The sequence below is a fragment of the Sus scrofa genome, chromosome 6 (assembly GCF_000003025.6).
Source record: "Sus scrofa isolate TJ Tabasco breed Duroc chromosome 6, Sscrofa11.1, whole genome shotgun sequence".
NCBI lineage: Eukaryota > Metazoa > Chordata > Mammalia > Artiodactyla > Suidae > Sus > Sus scrofa.
In genome coordinates, this window is record NC_010448.4 from 54,645,454 (window position 1) to 54,664,651 (window position 19,198).

Sequence of the window (19,198 nt, forward strand, 5' to 3'; positions counted from 1 at the left end):
AAAAGATAATCAGAATGCAGACCTGGGGGGGGCGCGCCCCCCTCAGTTCCTATTGTTCCGGGACTGCGCGAGGCCGCGCTACTCTGGGGGCCCCCCAGAAATTCCGCGCGCTGAGTGGGCATGGGGCCCCGCCCCCTTCCTAAGCTGGGGTTCTACGTGCGTAAGGGGGGGTTCAGGCATCTGAGACACGCCCCCCTTGAACTCCCCCACCCCCAAAGATAGAGAATTCTAGTTAATGGCGAGGAGTGGAGTGTTTGACCTCTTGAGTCTGGAACGTGGATTGGGGCCGTTGCATGGGAAGATTCGGATGTTTCCCGGGTGTGTGCTTGTATGTATGAGCGAGGCCCAGTGCGTGCGTAGCTGGCAAGCCTGAGAATCTGTCCCTTTCCTGCCGCTTATTTGTCACGCCCTCACTCTTCACCTGCCCCCCACCCCCGCACCTGGGTTTCCCAGCACGGCGGGGCATGACCCCACGTGTGTTAGTATTTTCCATAGGGGACTCCTCTCTGTATCTTTCTTTACCTGCGAGTAAGTTGGACACTGGTTTGTACACCTACCTGGCTTCTCAGGGGCCCTTGCATTTGAACCTCAATCCAGGGGGATGGACCATGTTCATGTTGGCACTTGTACCTGGTACTTTCCCTGAGTCCTGTCCCCTCCCCACCCCCATCCCTGCAGTTTGGGGAACAATCTGCCTCCGGTTCCCATCCCTTGAGGTTCAGGGCCTCTGTGTTCCCACGTGTTTGAAGAAGTGGGGGCATCTCTCTGGGCTTGGCCCCAGGGCCTGATGTCACCTGCGGGGCGGGGGCTGTGAAAGGAGGTCCACATTTTCAACTTAAGGCACTTTCTCTGACTCTTCACCCTCTGTCTTCTGCCTGCGTATGTGTTTGTAAATTTAAAGCTATATGGGCTCTATTTACTGGGACTCGAGTGGGGCCCATTTTTATGGCTCTTTAATTGGGGACCCCGATTCCCTTGTCTTCTTTCCTGTGGGGCCCAAGATGCCTTAGGATTACCCCTCCTTCAGGAAGATTCCCCCTTACCCCCTGTGGGATTTGTTGGGTTCCCTTCTCCCAGGGCAGCTTGAGAGAATACCCTAACGTCTCCCCTTTTCCCCCAGCTTGGTCTATGGCAGCTCCAGGACCTCGCACCCCGAGACGGACATCTTACACCGCCAGGCCTACGCGGCCCCCCACCCACTGCAAAGCTATGCCACCAACCACCACCCGGCAGGTACGGCCCCCATCCCGCTCCGCTGGACCCTCCCTCTGAGGCTGCTGATTGGCCTCTGAAAGTTCCACCCCTCCTAATTGGCTGTGCCCTGCGTCCTGACCCGCCCCTTGCCACTACTCCTCTGATTGGTTGTTCGGCGGCTGCTTAATTTCACGCCGGATTCGTCTGGCTCTGGCTCTGGTCCCGCCTCTTTCACTCCAATTGGCCCTGATCTCTCAGCCCCAAATCCCACCTTCTCTTCCAGGCTTTTCCGCCTCTCCATCCCACCCCGACCCGTTCCCTCTGGGTTTGTCCATCTTCTTGGTTTTTTGGGTCTCTGCATTCTTTCTTCCTGATTCCCTTCCTTCCTGATTGGCTCCGGTTCTTTGGACCTCCCCCCTATTTCCTTAGACATGCCCTGCACCTTACTCTTCCCCTGTGGCCCTTCCTCTGGTGCTGCAGATTGGTTCCCTTCCCTTGATCCTGCCGCCCTCCTTTCTAGATGGATCGGAAATGGTCTGTGTTGTCCTTGATTTTCTTGGTTGGCTCTTTCCCTTTATCCTTGTCCACTAAAAAAAGGGGGCGTTTGAGTTCCCTGGTGGCCCAGCAGGTTAAAGACCTGGCATCACTGCTGTGGCTCAGGTTGCAGCTGTGGCTCGGATTTGATCCCTCCCCCAGGAACTTCTGCATGCCGCCACCCCCCCAAAAAAAGAAAGAAAAAAAGTAAAATCTGGACCTCTCACTTTGACTTAACCACTTTTGAGTTCTTGTTCTCTGCTTCTTCCCAGTGGCTCCAGTCATTCCATCTCTTGCCCTTCCTTGCCAGAATCGCCTAAATCCTTTGGCCTCCCGTGGACCATAAGGACTCTGCCCTTTTGGATTTTTCTACTCCTTTGTCTCCCTTTCTCCTCCTGGGCTCCCTGCCCTTATGATTTCATCGTACCCTGCCCCGGTCACTGTTTCTTTAACTACTTGTCTCTGCCTGCTTTGTTCTCTTTGAATCTGCCCCTTCCCTCCAACCCCTTCTCCTGACCCTACTTGCCTTTGGTCTGCTCCGTTTCCCTTTGAACCCTGCCCTGTCCCTCATCTTGCTGACTTTACCCCCCTGCCCTTGCCAGGCCTCTCTGGACTCTTCGACACTGGCCTCCATCACGCAGGCTCAGCAGGGCCCGACGCCTCCGTCATGAACCTCATCTCGGCCCTGGAGTCTCGGGGCCCTCAGCCTGGCCCCTCAGCCTCTTCTCTCCTCTCCCAGTTCCGCAGTCCTTCCTGGCAGACAGGTAAGCCCGTTGCCAGCCCAGGAGGGCCAGGGTAGGCCTGGCATGTGGTCGGCTCTGACCTCTGGTCTCCTCCCTCATCCCTAGCCATGCACACGCCAGGCCCCACGGAGCTCTTCATCTCAGGCGCCCTGCCGGGTTCCAGCACCTTCCCATCCTCCTCTGCCCTGTCGGCCTATCAGCACCCGGCTTCCTTTGGCAGTCGCCCCTTCCCAGTGCCCTCGTCCCTCAGCCTCCAGGACCCCCCGTTTAGTCCCCCAGCTAATGGGCTCCTGTCCCCTCATGACGTGCTGCACCTGAAGCCCTCGCAGGCACCCACGGTGCCCTCTTCGCTAGGCTTTGAGCGCCTGGCGGGGGGTGGTGTCCTGGGGCCGCTGGTCTTGGCCCAGCCCAAACCCCTCCTTACCGCCCTGGCCCCCCAGACCCACCCCCGCCTCCCCGCCACCTCCCAACTCAGTTCAACCTGCTGGCTTCCTCATCTGCTGCTGCTGCCGCCGCCGCCGAGCAATCCTCTCCACAGCTCTACAACTTCTCGGGTGCTGCCCCTGGCCCGCCGCCACCCGAGCGGGCCCTGCCCCGCCAGGACACCGTCATCAAGCACTACCAGCGGCCAGCCAGTGCCCAGCCCCCGCCGCCCCCGCCACCAGCCCATGCCCTCCAGCACTACCTGAGCTGCGGAGGCAGCTACCCCTCCATGGGCCACCGGGCCAACCTGGCCTGCAGCCCCCTGGGCGGTGGGGAGCCCTCCCCGGGCGCTGGAGAGCCTAGCAAGGCTGGGCCCAGTGGAGCCACGGCTGGGGCTTCTGGCCGGGCCGCAGGCCCCGAGGCAGCTGGCGGAGGTGGGGCGGGGGGTGGCGGTGGAGGTTACCGCCCCATCATTCAGTCTCCTGGTTACAAGACCGGCAAAGGTGGTTATGGGGCAGCTGCGGGCGGTGCCAACAGGCCCCCACCACCCCGTTCGACCGCCACGCCCAAATGCCAGAGTCTGGGTGGGCCAGCAGCAGCCTATGCCACTGGGAAGGCCTCTGGGGCTGGTGGGGCCGGAGGCCAGGCCTATTCCCCGGGTCAGCCCCAAGGGCTTCTAGGACCCCAGGCCTATGGGCAGGGGTTTGGAGGGGGTCAAGCCCAGGACTTGAGCAAAGGCCCTAGCTACTCGGGGGGGCCCCAACAGCCCCCCAATGGCCCCCCACCTCCTGGCCTAGCCACGTGTCAGAGCTATTCCCCAGACCAGCTGCAGGGGCAGCTGTATGGGGTGCAGGGGGAGCCCTACCCAGGGCCAGCCGCTCACTCGCAGGGGCTTCCCACCGCCAGCCCCTCGCTGAGCTATAGTACCGGCCATTCCCCGGCACTCTCGGGCCACGGAGGTGGTTGGGGGCCCAGCTCCCTGGGGGGCGGAGGAGAGGCCAGCCCGTCTCACATCATCCGCCCTCTGCAGTCCCCTCCTGCCCCCGGCCGCCCTCCTGGCGTCGGCTCTCCAGGAGCCCCTGGCAAATACCTGAGCTCTGTCCTGGCCTCAGCCCCGTTCCTGGCACCCCCGGGAGCCGGCAGCTATGCAGCCGGAGCAGGTGGCTACAAGGGCAAGGGGGACGGCTCGGAGCTGCTGGCGGGCCCTGGCGGGCCTCCCGCTGAGCGCACAGAGGATGAAGAATTCCTCATCCAGCACCTCCTGCAGGCGCCCAGCCCCCCGCGGACCTCAGGGGCAGATGGCCTGGTGGGCGAAGACGGGGCGGCGGATGCCTCCAAGGGACTTGGAGGGAGTGGCGGGGCTGGGGGTCCCCCGGGCACACCCTACGAGCTGGCCAAGGAAGACCCCCAGAGGTACCATCTGCAGAGCGTCATCCGTACCAGTGCCAGCCTTGACGAGGGTGCCACGGCGGCGCTGGAGCTGGGCCTGGGGAGGCTGAAGGAGAAGAAGAAAGGGCCAGAACGGGGTGGGGAGACCCCCGAGGGGCTGGCCACCTCTGTTGTCCACTATGGGGCAGGTGCCAAGGAGTTGGGGGCCTTCCTCCAAAAGAGCCCCCCACCCCCACCCCCCACGGCCCAGTCTGCCCAGCCCACCCCCCACGGCCTCCTCCTAGAGGCGGGGGGCCCTGACCTGCCACTGGTGCTGCCTCCCCCTCCTCCCCAGCTGCTCCCCTCGGTCCTCAGCCACGCGCCCAGCCCTCTTCCAGTGCTCCCAAAGTTGGCGTCCACCTCCTGGAGCCGGCTGCCCGAGACGGGGCGCCCCCGCCCCCGCCCCCCCCCCGCCCCCCCCATGCCCCTGCAGCTGGAGGCCCACCTCCGCAGCCACGGCCTGGAGCCGGGTGCCCCCAGCCCCCGCCTGCGACCTGAGGAGAGCCTGGAGCCGCCCGGCGCCATGCAGGAATTGCTCGGGGCCCTGGAGCCGCTGCCCCCTGGGCCTGGTGACACTGGCGTGGGCCCACCTACTGCCGAGGGCAAGGATCCCTCGGGGGCCTACCGCAGCCCCAGCCCGCAGGGCACCAAGGCCCCCCGCTTTGTGCCCCTCACCTCCATCTGCTTCCCTGACTCTTTGCTCCAAGACGAGGAGCGCAGCTTCTTCCCCACCATGGAGGAGATGTTCGGTGGGGGGCCCGCCGACGACTATGGCAAGGCCGGGCCGCCGGAGGACGAGGGCGACCCCAAGGCGGGGGCCGGGCCGCCCCCAGGCCCCCCCGCCTATGATCCCTACGGGCCCTACTGCTCTAGTCGGGCGTCTGGAGCTGGTCCTGAGACGCCGGGCCTGGGCCTGGACCCCAGCAAGCCGCCTGAGCTGCCCTCCACGGTCAATGCCGAGCCTCTGGGGCTGATCCAGAGTGGGCCACACCAGGCGGCCCCGCCGCCCCCGCCTCCCCCTCCGCCGCCGCCCCCGCCTGCCTCGGAGCCCAAGGGAGGCCTGACCTCGCCCATCTTCTGCTCCACCAAGCCAAAGAAGCTGCTCAAGACATCCTCCTTCCACCTGCTGCGGCGCCGCGACCCGCCCTTCCAGACGCCCAAGAAGCTCTATGCCCAGGAGTACGAGTTCGAGGCGGACGAGGACAAGGCCGACGTGCCGGCCGACATCCGCCTCAACCCCCGGCGCCTGCCGGACCTGGTGTCCAGCTGCCGCTCCCGCCCGGCTCTGTCACCCCTGGGCGACATCGACTTCTGCCCACCCAACCCAGGCCCAGACGGTCCCCGGCGCCGTGGCCGCAAGCCCACCAAGGCCAAGCGTGATGGGCCGCCCCGGCCCCGGGGGAGACCCCGGATTCGCCCGCTGGAGGGGCCTGCCACGGCTGGGCCAGCCTTGGCTTCCACACCGACTGATGGCGCCAAGAAACCCCGGGGCCGGGGCCGGGGCCGGGGCAGGAAGGCCGAGGAGGCAGGGGGCACTCGGCTGGAGCCCCTGAAGCCGCTGAAGGTGAGAGGACCTGGGACCCAGAGGCCCGAGGGTTGGGGATCACAGGGGTCGTGGTTTATATTCTAACACCCGTGAGGAAGTGAGTCTGCGGGCTGGCATCCCAGGCATCCGCTGTTGGAAAGATCTGAGAATTGACAGTCTTGGGCGTAGAGGGAGGCTGGGGGTTAAAGCTTGCCGTTCTTAGCGTCTGGATCCTACAGGATTCTTGATCAGGGGTCTCGTGGGCCCCTGGTACTTGTGGGAAAAGGGTCAGGGAATGGGGGGGAACCTCTAGCCCTGTGATTCTAGAATCTGGGGGGGGCGTCTGTGGGTTTGGAGTCTAGGAATCTCTAGGTTGAGATTCTGAGAACTTGAGCTTCTTGCGTGGGGAGGGGGCCGGGGCCCCAGACTCCTGGGTCTGAGGGCGGAGGGGGACTTGGGGCCCTGGCCTCGTGGGCCCTGACTCCCCACCGCCCCCATATCTAGATCAAGCTGTCTGTGCCCAAGGCCGGCGAGGGTCTGGGAGCCTCCTCAGGCGAGGCCGTGTCGGGAGCCGACCCCAACAGCCTGGACTCCAGCCTCACGCGGGAGAAGATCGAGGCCAAGATCAAGGAGGTGGAGGAGAAGCAGCCCGAGATGAAGTCCGGCTTCATGGCCTCGTTCCTGGACTTTCTCAAGTCAGGCAAACGCCACCCACCCCTCTACCAGGCCGGCCTGACGCCCCCCCTCAGCCCCCCCAAGAGCGTGCCGCCCTCCGTGCCGGCCCGGGGCCTGCAGCCCCAGCCCCCCAGCACGCCCGCTGTGCCGCACCCCCCGCCCGCTGGCGCCTTCGGCCTGGGGGGCGCGCTGGAGGCCGCCGAGAGTGAGGGGCTGGGGCTCGGCTGCCCTTCACCCTGCAAGCGGCTGGACGAGGAGCTGAAGCGGAACCTCGAGACGCTGCCTTCCTTCTCCTCGGACGAGGAGGACTCTGTCGCCAAGAACCGGGACCTGCAGGAGAGCATCTCGTCGGCCATCTCCGCCCTCGATGACCCACCCCTGGCCGGGCCGAAGGACACCTCCACGCCAGATGGGCCTCCCTTGGCTGCAGATGCTGCTGTCCCCGGGCCACCCCCTCTCCCGGGGCTCCCCAGTGCGAGCAGCAATGGCACGCCTGGTGAGCGCTGGGAAGACAGTCTGGGGGCAGGGTAGGGGGTTCCCGAAGGCCGGGTTGCCAGGTGTGGTTGTGTGGATGGCATACCGCTCGCGCTGCAGGTGGTGTAGACTGACACGGTTATGGGAGTAACTTCCTACTTCAGCACAAACGTTTTGGAAAAGGGGCATCATTTCCTGAGCTACCCACAGGTGCTAAGGGGACTCACAGAGGCCCCAAAGTAGGCACTGGAGAATTCTGGGGAATAGGGCAGGGTAGAAGTGATGGGCACAGGTCGGGGGCAGGGTCTGAGAGAGCTTTTAAAACTGGGGGTGGGAGGGCGTTGTGGCTCAATGGGTGAAGAGCCCAGCTAGTCGGCATGAGGATGCACATTCGATCCCTGGCCTCGCCCAATGGGTTAAGCACCCGGCCTTGCCACGAGCTGTGACCTTGGTCACAGTTGTGGCGCAGATCTGGTGTGGCCGTGGCGCAGAGCAGCAGCTGTGGCTCCAATTCGACCCCTAGCCTGGGAACATCCATGTGCCCTGGGTGCAGCTCTGAAAAGATAAAAAGCCAGAAACAGAAACAGAAACTGGTAGGGGACACAGGACCTGAAAGGAACTTTAGGAGTTAGGGACGTGTGGTCAGGGACAGAAGACAGGCTGGGGACAGAGAGAGACTTGCGAAGGGTTGTTTAAAGAAAATCCATTGATTCGTCAGATCTCGGGGTGGGGGGGGCATAGGGAAAGGCCGGGGGTTACGTCAGGTCTGGGTGGTGTTCTGTCCTAGGGGAGGTGGGACAAAATTTAAGGGGTGATGGGGGGAACAGAGGCACTGGGGGATGAACGAGGTGGGGTTTGGAGCAGTTAATGAGAGGCCTTGTGAGCTCAGAGGAGTCTTAAAGAATGGAGAAGGCTCCTGGGAGGCTGTGGAAAGGCGGGAAATGGGGAGTGAGAACGTGAGACGCTGATGGGGAGCATCAGAGCAAAGATGGGAGGCGCTGGAGGCTTCTAAGCAGAGGACCCGGGCTCTCCTGTCACAGGAGAGCTCAGCAAGGCTCACAGCTAAGGACCCAAGGCTGGAGACAAAGCAGCTTTAGAAGTCAGGAGGTTTCAAGGAGTTGCTGGGGGTGGGGTGTGGAGGGGGTGGCAGTGTCTGATGGGGAGTTAGCCAGAAGGTGCGGGTGATTCCGGGAATGGAGAGTGGGCCGAGAAAAGGACAGGAGAAGCCTGGATGGAAGAGGCTGAGACCTCTGAGCAGAAGAGCGGGCAGAGGCGCAGAGGGAGTGATGGAAGGAACGGAGGGCAAGAGCCAGACTGGGGTTCTGAGGCCACAAAAATGTTTTGGGACTAAAATGGGCATTAGGGATGGCAGCGTTTCAGGGGCTCAGAAGAGCTGGCGCTGGGACGAGGTCTCAGGGAGGGGACTGGGATGCGGCAGAAGGGCGCCTGGGGAGCTGAGTGGCAGTAAGGGGTGGGGGTCCGTTGGCTCGGGGAGGGACGTAGAGGGACAAGAAAAAAGGTGCTAGGGTGGCGGGTGGTATTTAGGAATGAGGTGGCAAGGCAAAGCAGGGCCAGGAGCCGCATAGGGATGGGCTGAGGGCAGGGTTTGGTGGAATTGGAGAGGCCTCCTGCCTGTGGCGGTGGGGACACTGAGCAATGGTGTCGGGATGCAGAACTGCAGTGAGAGACGGGGTTGGGGGGGTCTTGGGGGCTGGGAGATTGGGGAGGAGCAGATAAGCATGTCTGGGGAGGAGGGTTTGTTCGGATGTTGGAGAGAGAAGATAGAGGGACACGGGCTTCTCATAGGTGTCTGGGGACAGGTCAGGTGAGCAGGCTCAGCCAGGAGCTCTGAAGGAGAGGGAAGGGCAACAGAAGAGAAAGGAAAAGTAGAGATGGAGGAGTTCCTGCTGTGGTACAGTGGGATCCGCAGTGTCCTGGGAGCATTGAGATGCAGGTTCAGCTGTGTCTTGGGTCACCACTGTGGCTCGCATCTGATCCGGGGCACGGGAACTCCATAGCCATGGGGGGGCCAAAAAAGGAAAAAAAAGCGGAGCGAGTTCCTGCAGTGGCGCAGGGAAAATGAATCCGACTAGGAACCATGAGGTTGCGGGTTCGATCCCTGGCCTCGCTCAGTGGGTTAAGGATCCAGCGTTGCCGTGAGCTGTGCTGTAGGTCGCAAAAGGGGCTTGGATACCATGTGACTCTGGCTGTGGTGTAGGCTGGCGGCTGTAGCTCCGATTTGACGGGGAACCTGCGGGTGTGGCCCTAAAAAGAAAAGACAAAAAAAAAAAAAAAAGTGGGGATGGAGAGGGTCTGTGCCGGGGCGGGTGGTAGCTCAGGTCAATCAGGAGGGATGTAGGTGCAGGGCAGGAAGAGGGCTGTTTCGGATCCCGGGAACGGCACACTGGCAGCAGATCCGCAGCCTCTGATGGTCAGCAGATTGAAGCTTTGATGCCAGGACTAGTGGGGGTGGGAGGCGAGGGCAGTGGCAGTCCTGATGTCCGGCCTTGACCCCCGTCTCTCCCGCCAGAGCCCCCGCTGCTGGAGGAGAAGCCCCCGCCTTCGCCACCCCCTGTCCCAACGCCCCAGCCGCCGCCCCCACCTCCAGCGCTGCCCTCGCCACCGCCCCTGGTGGCCCCCGCGCCCAGCTCGCCGCCACCGCAGCTGCCGCCACCTCCGCCGCCGCCGCCGCCGCCGCCTCCTCCTCCTCCTCCTCCTCCTCCTCCCCCCGCGCCTGCCCCTGCGCCGGCGCCACCGGCCCTGCCCTCGCCGCCCGCCCCGCCGCCGCCCCCCGCCGCCGCCGCCGCCCCCCCACCCGAGGAGCCGGCCGCCCCGTCCCCCGACGACTCGGAGCCGCCCGATGCCCGGCCCCTGCACCTGGCCAAGAAGCAGGAGACTGCAGCCGTGTGCGGGGAGACGGACGAAGAGGCCGGCGAGAGCGGCGGGGAGGGCATCTTCCGGGAGCGGGACGAGTTCGTCATCCGCGCCGAGGACATCCCTTCCCTCAAGGTGAGTTGCGTGGCGTCTTCGTGGAGCAGGTGCTGGACGACAGGCCAGGGCCCGGAGGTAGAGCTATGGCTGAGCCTGGCAGCTCCTGGGCTGAGCAGCGGATGGGGCTGAGAGAGGTGGCAGCTGCACCAGCGCGGGGGACTCCGGCTCTGGGGGTGTGTGTGTGTGTGGGGGGGGGTGCTCCCTCTAAGCACCATAAAAGGATCCACGTTTCTTGTAGATTATTCTGCTGCGGGTGCTCAGGTTATGCGGAGGGACAAAGCAGCTGAGGGCCTGATCTTAGGGAGCTTCTAACACAAGCCAAGTGTTGGCTTTCTAGACCGCTCGGACTTGCTGGACGCGGGCATTGGGAAGGGAGACACTTGTGAAAATGTTCGCGGGTAGCTTGTAAATGGCCTAGCCGGTGGCTGGGGAATGCTGTCAGACCACATCTTGCACATTCATGTTCTGCAATCCATACACCGTGTCCAGGTACTCTTCACACACGAGTGGGCCGCATATGGCCTCACTGGGCCAAATCTGGCCCTGCTGCCCGTGTTTATGAATAAAGTTTTATGGAGACATAGCCCTGCCCATTCCTTTTCCTCTCATCAGTGGCCGCTTTTCCCAACGGCAATGGCGGGGCGGGGTGGTTTCATCAGAGCCTAACTGAGCCACCAAGCCAAAAATGTTTCTTGTTTGGCCTGTTAAAGGCGTACTGATCTCTGCTGTGCTTTGTTCATCGGGCAGGAGGAATTGGGCAGAGGATTCACATAAGTGCTTGGCAAGGGTGGGTGACATCGGATGCCAGGGCAGTGCATCTCATCGGGCAGGAGGTGGAGGGCGTACTAGGTAGGTCACCAAGCCATTGGCACCCTGATGGTGACCCCAAAGGCTAAGGCCGTTTTTGTGTTAGTCCCTGTCACTGAGTATTGACGGGGCAGGGACCATCCTTGGTGTGTAGTTAAGGTGTGCAGTTTCATCTTGGCTGTTTGGTTGTTTCTTCTAAGTTACAGTTGGAGAAATGGTAGGGTGAAATTAATTATAAGGATAACAACTTTGTTATCAAGTGAGTCTTGACATGATCTGTGTATGTTTTTTCCTATATTATTTTCAATCTGTTTTTATTGTGGAAAAAGTAGAGCAGATAGGATAATGAGACTGTGGGTATCCATCACTCAGTTTCCACTGTCATCACCTCCTGGTTGGTCCTACTTCCTTTCCCCGCACGTTCTGCCCCCTGCCCTCATGGATGCTAGTCAGGTTCGTTTCCGCTGAGCCACGATGGGAACTCCTTAAGTGTTATTTTTCGAATTGAAGTATAGCTGATTTACAGTGTTATGTCAATTTCTGCCGTACAGCAAAGCAATTCACTTAATTCACTACATATAGGGTTTTTTGTTTGTTTGTTTTTTTAATGGCCCTATCCACGATATATGCAAGTTCCTAGGGCAGGGATTGAGTCCAAGCCACAGCTTCGGCAACACCAGATCCTTTAACCCACGGTGCCAGGCCAGGGATCCAATCCGCACCTCCATAGTGACCCACGCCGCTGTAGTTGGATTCTTAACCCACTGTGCCACAAGAGAACTCCTAAATTTTATCTCCGTGATCTCTTTTCTTTCTTTTTTTTTTTTCTTTTGGCCACCCCGTGGCATGTGGAGTTCCCAGGCCAGGGATCAGATGTGAGCCATGTCTACGACCTACACCACAGCTCCTGGCATTGCCAGATCCTTAACCCACTGAACGAGGCCAGGGATCAAACCCACAACCTCATGGATGGGAACTTCATGTAATCGCCTTCCTTTAGAGGGATTATTTTCTCCCTTTTACAAGGTGGGAGACTGAGGCTCAGAGGCTAAGGTTGCCTTCTCTGGCTTCCACAGCTTGGGACCTGGACCCAGTTCTGCTGGCCTTGGGAGCTCAAATTCTCTGCACCAGAGTCAGCGGCACTCTTCTGTGTGTATTCTTTATTTTAGTTATTTTTTTGGCCGTGGTATGCAGCATCTTGATGTGGAATCTCAGTTCCCAGCTAGAGCGTGAATGCAGGCCATGGCGGTGAATGCACCGAGTCCTAAGGGCTAGTTCACCAGGGAATTCCATGCTGTGTATGTTCTGTCCAGCATCGATGGATGCTGCTGCTGGGCGCCCAGCACCGCCCAGATGGACAGGGCTCTGGGGCAGAGACCGTGAGCTTTCCCAATCTCCAGAGAGAGAGAATCACTGGGTTGGCGGGTGCCAAGCTGGGATTGGAGCCGGGGCCATTGGATACCCCCTCCCCGCTGGCACGGGGCAGGGGAAGGGGCCAGTCCAGGTCTCAGATGCTTAAAATACAACAGGAGCGTGTGTTGGGGATGGGGGACTGACAGCCCCAGAATCGAGCCACGCATGCAGAGGAGGACTCGTTCAGGGCAGGCCGATGGCGTGGTTTTTAGGAGCTCAGCTTTGCCATTAACCTGACTGACTTGACTCTCTGGCACTTCCGAACTAGAGCTGAGCCTCAGTTTTCTCAGCTGTAAAACGGAGTGATGTTCCCTTCATGCAATTGGTGGACTCAGGCTCGACGGCCAGTGCTCTGACACTGGCGGCGACACTGATGGTAGGTGACCCTGAAGGTGCCCTATGAACTTCGCAGCTGTTACTCGTCTCTGTGGCCCAGAGCAAATCTCTAGTGCACAGCTTGGCAAACGTATTTTTGTAAAGAGCCAGAGGGTGAATATTTCAGGCTTCGCAAGCTGCTTAGGGTTTCTGCCACATTCTTGGATTTGTTTTGTTTTGTTTTTCTTTTTCACAATCCTTTAAAAATGTAGAAACCTTTCTTAGCTCAAAGATCTATAAAAAAAATGGGCCACAGGGAGTTCCCATTGTGGCTCAGTGGGTTAAGAACCCGACATAGTGTCCATGAGGATACAGGTTACATCCCTGGCCTCGCTCAGTGGCTTAGGGATCCCGTGTTGCCTCGAGCTGCAGTGTAGGTCACAGATGCAGCTTGATCCAATGTTGCGGTGGCTGGGGTGGTGGCGGGCAGCTGCAGCTCCAATTTTACCCCTAGCCCAGGAACTTCCATGTGCCGAAAGAGCCACCTTTTAAAAAAAAGCGGGGGGGGGGGGTGCCCCACAGGCTATAATTTGTCATAGAACAATGGCAGTCTAATAGAAATATCATATGAATATGATATGATATAGAAATATTATATGAGCCATGGATGTCATTTGAAACTGTCTCATATCTACATTTTTAAGAAAGTTTAAAGATGAGATTAGCAGTAGGGATGTATTCTCTCGAACCTAGCTTATCTAAAGGATTATTTCAGCATGTGGTCAGTGTAGAAAAAGTTAATGCAATGTTTTACGTTCCTCCTTGCTCACCAAGCCTTTGAAATCCAGCGTGTCTTTTACACTCTGTGGACTCAATGAGCTGCATTTCAAGTACACAAAGCCACTGGTCTGGGAGGAGCTGCTGAATCGGACAGTATAGGGTTAGGGCTCTCTCTGCCTCAGCTCCCCCCAAAGGGGAGTGATAATATTAATTCCCAGTTCTTGGAGATGTTGAAGATTTAGCAGAATGCAAACTGAGCATTGAAGCGTCTGCTGGATGGAGAAAAATGTGGGGAGGGTGGTCCAGGCAGAGAGAGCAGTCTGTGCAAAGGCCCTGTGGTGAGGCGTGTATATTTGTGATGTGTAGGGGTGCAAGGGGTTGAGTGGCTGGACAGCGAGCTTGAAGGCTGGGAAGGTGGGCAGGGCCCAGATCATCCTGGGGTGAGATCCCTGGGTGCCTGCTTGAGAATTTGGGTGGTCTGGCGGTGGCTGGGGAGGTGTGCAGTCCGGATGGCAGTCTGTCCACTGCCTGAGTTCTGTGACACTGACTCCTCTGTGTCTGAGTCCAGCTTTCTTCTTAACACCAGTCTGGGCGCTTCTAGCTCACTTACTCACATCCTGCTCCTTACCACCCTTGCCTCAGCTTGTTATAGTTGAGATTCCCAGGAGAGAATCTGATTGGTCCAGCACATCATTTGGGGTCAAGGTGGGGTTTGTGATATGCCTGTCGATGGGCGGCCCCTTGTCAGGTCTCCTCCAATCACTGGTGGCGTCTACTGAATAGGGTCAGGCAACTTCCCTACTAAAGGGAAGTGGGTGTGATCCGTGATATGATTGACAAGAGGAGAGGCAGGAAGGACGTGGCTTTGGGACTAACTGACTCTGGTTGGGGAGCAGGCAAGGCTGATGATGCCAGGGCCTGATGACCAGGGCGGGGATGGCGGGATCCTGGGAGGAAGAGTGGTTTTGGGAAAGAAGCCAAGCTTAATCGGGATGTGGTGAGCCCAGGGGCCCTCGAGTCCAGCTAGAGAATGAGCTGATGCCTTAGAGGAGGAAGATAGGCCGTGGGCAGAAATAGGGAGAGCGTCCTCTGGTGGATTTTTCAAAAACTTGGAACAGGGAATATTATTTCCATATTGAGAGAGAAAACGACACACCCCTAGTGGGGGGTGGGCAGCTCTGCATTTGCAGAAACCTGGAATTCAGCAAGTGGGGCTTGTGTCCTGAGCTTTGCGGGTCTGGGTGGCCTGCCGGGCAGGGGAGGGAGGAAGGAACCTGAGGCCAAATATCTGTGCCAAGCTGTAGGATCTGCACTGGGGCGCTGGAAGGTTTCAGAGCAGGGCAGGACTTAAAGGAACTGTGAGTCCCTAAAAGGACCTGAAAAGGACTTTTTAATCCTCATGCCTCTGACCTGGCTCTCTGAGGAGCCAGGAGGGAGGACCGAGAACCGTGGGGTCCTGGAGAAAAGCACTTGGGCTCGGCACGCCCGTATCCTTGTCTCATCCTGCCTCACTCTTGTGCAGTGAGACTTAAGCCAAGAACCTTTCCAGACCTCATTTTCATCAGGTTGTTGTAACTTCTCCTAGGTGTTCCCTGGATTGATCTGAGGGATGTGAAAAATCGTGGATGTGAAAGCAATTGACAGGAAACCAAGAGTAGCTACCCAGAACCTGGCCCTTGGGCTTCAGGGCACCAGCTGCTGCCAGGGGCAGACATCACTAATTGATCCCAGCACTTACAGCTGCCGAGCCTAGTGTCAGGGCAGCCACGATTAATCCATCGGAGTTACACCTGAATCCTCTTTGTCACTTGACTGTGGATTCTTTTGAATGCGAGGGCTTGGCCCTCCTTCCTCTCTGGGCTAGCACGAAGCCCAGGACACATTTCCCGGTATGTTCTGATGCTTTTCTTACCCGTGCCACAGCTGTCACACGCTTTACCTGCCGGCTCCTAGCCCTCACCTAGCCCCTCATAGGAGACTTAGTCTTCCCAGGACTCCTTTCTTCGAGGAAGCGTTTTTCTCAGATTCAGATCGAGTTCAGAGCCCTCCTCCTCCTAGGCTCCTAGGGCACCTGTCATTAGTACCTTTCGACGTGAGCTGTTACATTTTTGGGTCTACATCTGGCTCCCCTGCTACTCTCCTCACTCCCTGATGGCACATGCTGGGTGCGACACACCCGGGTTCCCTTTGCCCAGCTGGGGCCACACAGGCCTTGGGCTGGGGATCTGAGTGTGCCAGGGGAAGTGGAGCTGGGGGGAGCCTTTCTGTCACTGTGCCCTGGACAGGCTGACAAAAATCAGTGCTCTCAGGTAACCCGTCAACCCGTTTATTCTTAGCACAAGCCTCAGCATCGCCCTGTTTCATTTGCTTGTCTGTCTTATTATCTCTGTAATGAAGACCCCCCCCAAAAAAAAGGCTTTGTGGCTCTTGTTCACCACTGTACAGTGGGGCTGGGGCCTAACCCCACATCCAGAAGATGCTGGGTAGGTGGGTGCTCGGATTTTTTTCGCTTTAGGAGCAAGGTTTTATTTCTCTGTTAGAATGGATGTTGCCTGGAGTTCCTGTTGTAGCTCAGTGGGTTAAGAACCTAACAGTGTCTGTGAGGATACGGTTTCGATCCCTTGCCTTGCTCAGTGGGTTAAGGATCTGGCGTTGCTGTGAGCTGGGGTGTGGGTCGAAGATGCGGCTCGGATCCCGTGTTGCTGTGGCTGTGGGGTAGACCGGCAGCTGCAGCTCTGATTCGACCCCCAGCCTGGGAACCTCCATATACCACGGGTGCGGCCCTAAAAAATAAATACACAAATAAATAAATAAATAAGGATTAATGTTGTTTAGGCATTTTACAAGAGGCAGAGATGTGTTTCTTTCACTAGTACTTTTTAGCAAATACACAAAAAGTTCACAAACAACTTTTATGTTACACACGTGAGCCAAAGTCCGTATTTTCCGTTTATCAATCTGGTGACTTGTTTTTTTAAGTATCGTTGATTGACAGTGCTGTGGGTGCTCAGATTTAGTTTTTTTGGCTATGCCTATGGCATGTGGAAGTTCCCTGGCCAGGGATCAAGCTGAGCTGCTGCAGTGATAATGCCGGATCCTTAACCCGCCCTGCCACAAGGCAACTCCCAGATTTCGTCATTTTTATGAGTCATGAGGATGTCGGGTACCATCACACTGTAAAGATGTAACAACTAAAACCTGAGAACCAGGGGATTAAGGATCTGGTGGTGTCACTGCAGTGGCTCAGGTCACTGCTGTGGCGGGGGTTCAGTCCCCTTCCCCGGGAATTTCTGTATGCTGTGGGGGCAGCCAAGAAAGCCCCACAAAACAACCTGGTAGCCCAGAATGAATGGCCTGATTTGAGCATATAGATGGTCCCTATGGGTCAGTGTAGGATTTTTCAACTTGATGGCCACGCAGAAGCGATACACACTGAGTATGGAGACTGTACTTTGAGGTTTTTTTCTCTTTTTTTCTTTTTTTTGTGATTTCTAGGGCCGCTCCCTCAGTATATGGAGGTTCCCAGGCCTAGGGGTCGAATCTGAGCTGTAGTCACCAGCCTACACCAGAGCCACAGCAACGCGGGATCCGAGCCGCGTCTGCAACCTACACCACAGCTCACGGCAGTGTGGATCCTTAACCCACTGAGTGAGGCCAGGGATCGAACCCGCAACCTCATGGTTCCTAGTCGGATTCATTAACCACTGTGCCACGACAGGAACTCTCCCCCCACCCCCATCTTACAACATAGGCTTTGTGTCGAGGTGAGTTTGCCCAACTGCAGGCTAAGGCGTTGTGAGCACATGGAAGGTCGGCTGGGCTGTGATGTTTGGGAGGTTAGGTGCATTCAGTTTTTGACTTAAGATGCTTTTCAACTTACGATAGGTTGTAATCGGGGTGGGGACCACCCCCCACCCCCGGTAAGTCACGGAAGCTCTGTCTTTGGCCTGTTGTAGGAAGGCGGGGCCAGACTCGAGCCGCTTCCCCTGGGAACATCAGGAGGCCAGAAGTTATCTGTCCGCTGGCTGCTCCTTGATGCTTATTGAGGACGATGCCTTTTCTCTAAGGGGGTGTAGAGGGAGGACGAGGGCCAAGAATTGGGTCGGGAAGGGCAGGAACAGAGGCTGACCTTGCCTGCCTTGCTCTTCCCTCCTCAGCTGGCGCTGCAGACAGGACGGGAGCCCCCACCCATCTGGCGAGTCCAGAAGGCGCTGCTGCAGAAATTCACTCCAGAGATCAAGGACGGGCAGCGGCAATTTTGTGCCACCAGTAATGTGAGCCTGCAGAGGGGGGCGAGGATGCGGGGTGGGGGCGGGGGTGCCCAGGGCGGGAGCATGGAAGCTGGGGTCCCCCTCACACCGGGCTCTGATTTACCCCGGGTCCCGGGGGGGCTGCCATGCTGGTCCAGGGCAGTGGGGATCCTGGGTATTGGGCTGCCGGGCTGGGGCAGATGGAGGTGTTTCTCACGTGCTTCTTCCCCCCCAGTATTTGGGGTATTTTGGGGATGCAAAGAACCGGTACCAGCGCCTTTATGTCAAGTTCCTGGAAAACGTCAACAAGAAGGATTACGTGAGGGTCTGTGCTCGGAAACCCTGGCACCGGCCACCGGTGCCCGTCAGGTACCGTCCATGGGGCCAGGGGAGCAATGGGGTGGGCAGGGCCAGCAGGCAAGGGGATGAAACGTGCAAGGAAATTTGCATAACATAAAACTAACCATTTTGAAGTGCATAATGGGAGTTCCTGTTGTGGCGCAGCGGAAACGAATCCAACTAGAAACCATGAGGTTGTGGGTTTGATCCCTGCCCTTGCTCAGTGGGTTAAGGATCTGGTGTGGCTGTGGCTGCGGTGTAGGCTGGCAGCTGTGGCTCCGATCGGACCCCTAGCCTGGGAACCTCCATATGTTGTGGCTGCGGCCCTAAAACGCAAAAATAAAAAAGTGCATAATGCTTAGAAATAGAGGCAGGGAGGGCATGCAGAGACCCAGAGAGTAGGGGACCTAGAGAGACTAACACAGCCAGAGTCTGTGCTTAGGAGTTCCCGCTGTGGTGCAGTGGGATCAGCAGTGTCTCTGCAGTGCTTGGATGCGGGTTCAATTCCCAGCCCAACATAGTGGGTTAAAGGATCTGGTGTTGCCGCAGCTGCAGTGTAGATTGCAACTTGGGCTCAGATCTAACCCTGGCCTGGGAACTCCATATGCTGCGGGGTGGCCAAAAAAAATAGGGAGAGAGAGAAAAAAAGAGTCTATGCTTAGAACTGTGGGGTAGGCAGTGGGGGCAGGGGTGCCCCAAGCAGGAGAATTGGGGTGCAATCAGCAGCCCCTTCTGTGTCCCCTTCCAGACGCTCTGGGCAGGCCAAGGGCCCCTCTTCCTCCGGGGGCAGCTCCGCACCTCCCCCCAAGGCCCCAGCACCACCTCCGAAGCCTGAGACCCCTGACAAGACGGCATCCGAGAAGCCCCCAGAGCAGACACCTGAGACAGCCGTGCCTGAGCCCCCTGCCCCTGAGAAGCCGTCCCCACCTCGGCTGGTGGAGAAGGAGAAGGAGAAGGAGAAAGAGAGGACGCCGCGCGGGGAACGGCCGCTGCGGGGCGAGCGGGGCACAGGCGGCCGGCAGATTCGGCCGGATCGGGGCCTCACCACGGGACAGCCCGCGACATCCCGGCTGCCCAAGTCCCGGCCCACCAAGGTGAAGGCCGAGCCGCCCCCCAAGAAGAGGAAGAAGTGGCTGAAGGAGGCGGCGGGCAATGCCTCGGCGGGCGGAGGCCCCCCAGGCAGCTCCTCGGACTCAGAGTCGTCGCCGGGGGCGCCCAGCGAGGATGGTAAGGCCATCGGCAGCGTAGGGCTGGTTGGGGGTGACTCCGAGGCCTCTGGAGGTGAGGGCTTTCCAGAGGGCTCCCGG

At 58.8% G+C, this 19,198-nt stretch overlaps 1 protein-coding gene across 1 annotated transcript in view; it reads left to right on the top strand.

Annotated features, from left to right (window-relative positions):
- PRR12 (proline rich 12) overlaps window positions 1-19,198 on the top strand; it is a 33,231-nt gene that overhangs the window by 3,565 nt on the left and 10,468 nt on the right. Inside the window, 11 exon segments of the mRNA XM_003127347.5 lie at window positions 1,121-1,233; window positions 2,331-2,492; window positions 2,577-2,861; window positions 2,864-4,657; window positions 4,660-4,723; window positions 4,725-5,886; window positions 6,352-7,018; window positions 9,527-10,005; window positions 17,460-17,576; window positions 17,788-17,921; window positions 18,640-19,118. Coding sequence (XP_003127395.3) covers window positions 1,121-1,233; window positions 2,331-2,492; window positions 2,577-2,861; window positions 2,864-4,657; window positions 4,660-4,723; window positions 4,725-5,886; window positions 6,352-7,018; window positions 9,527-10,005; window positions 17,460-17,576; window positions 17,788-17,921; window positions 18,640-19,118 — 5,456 coding nt within the window.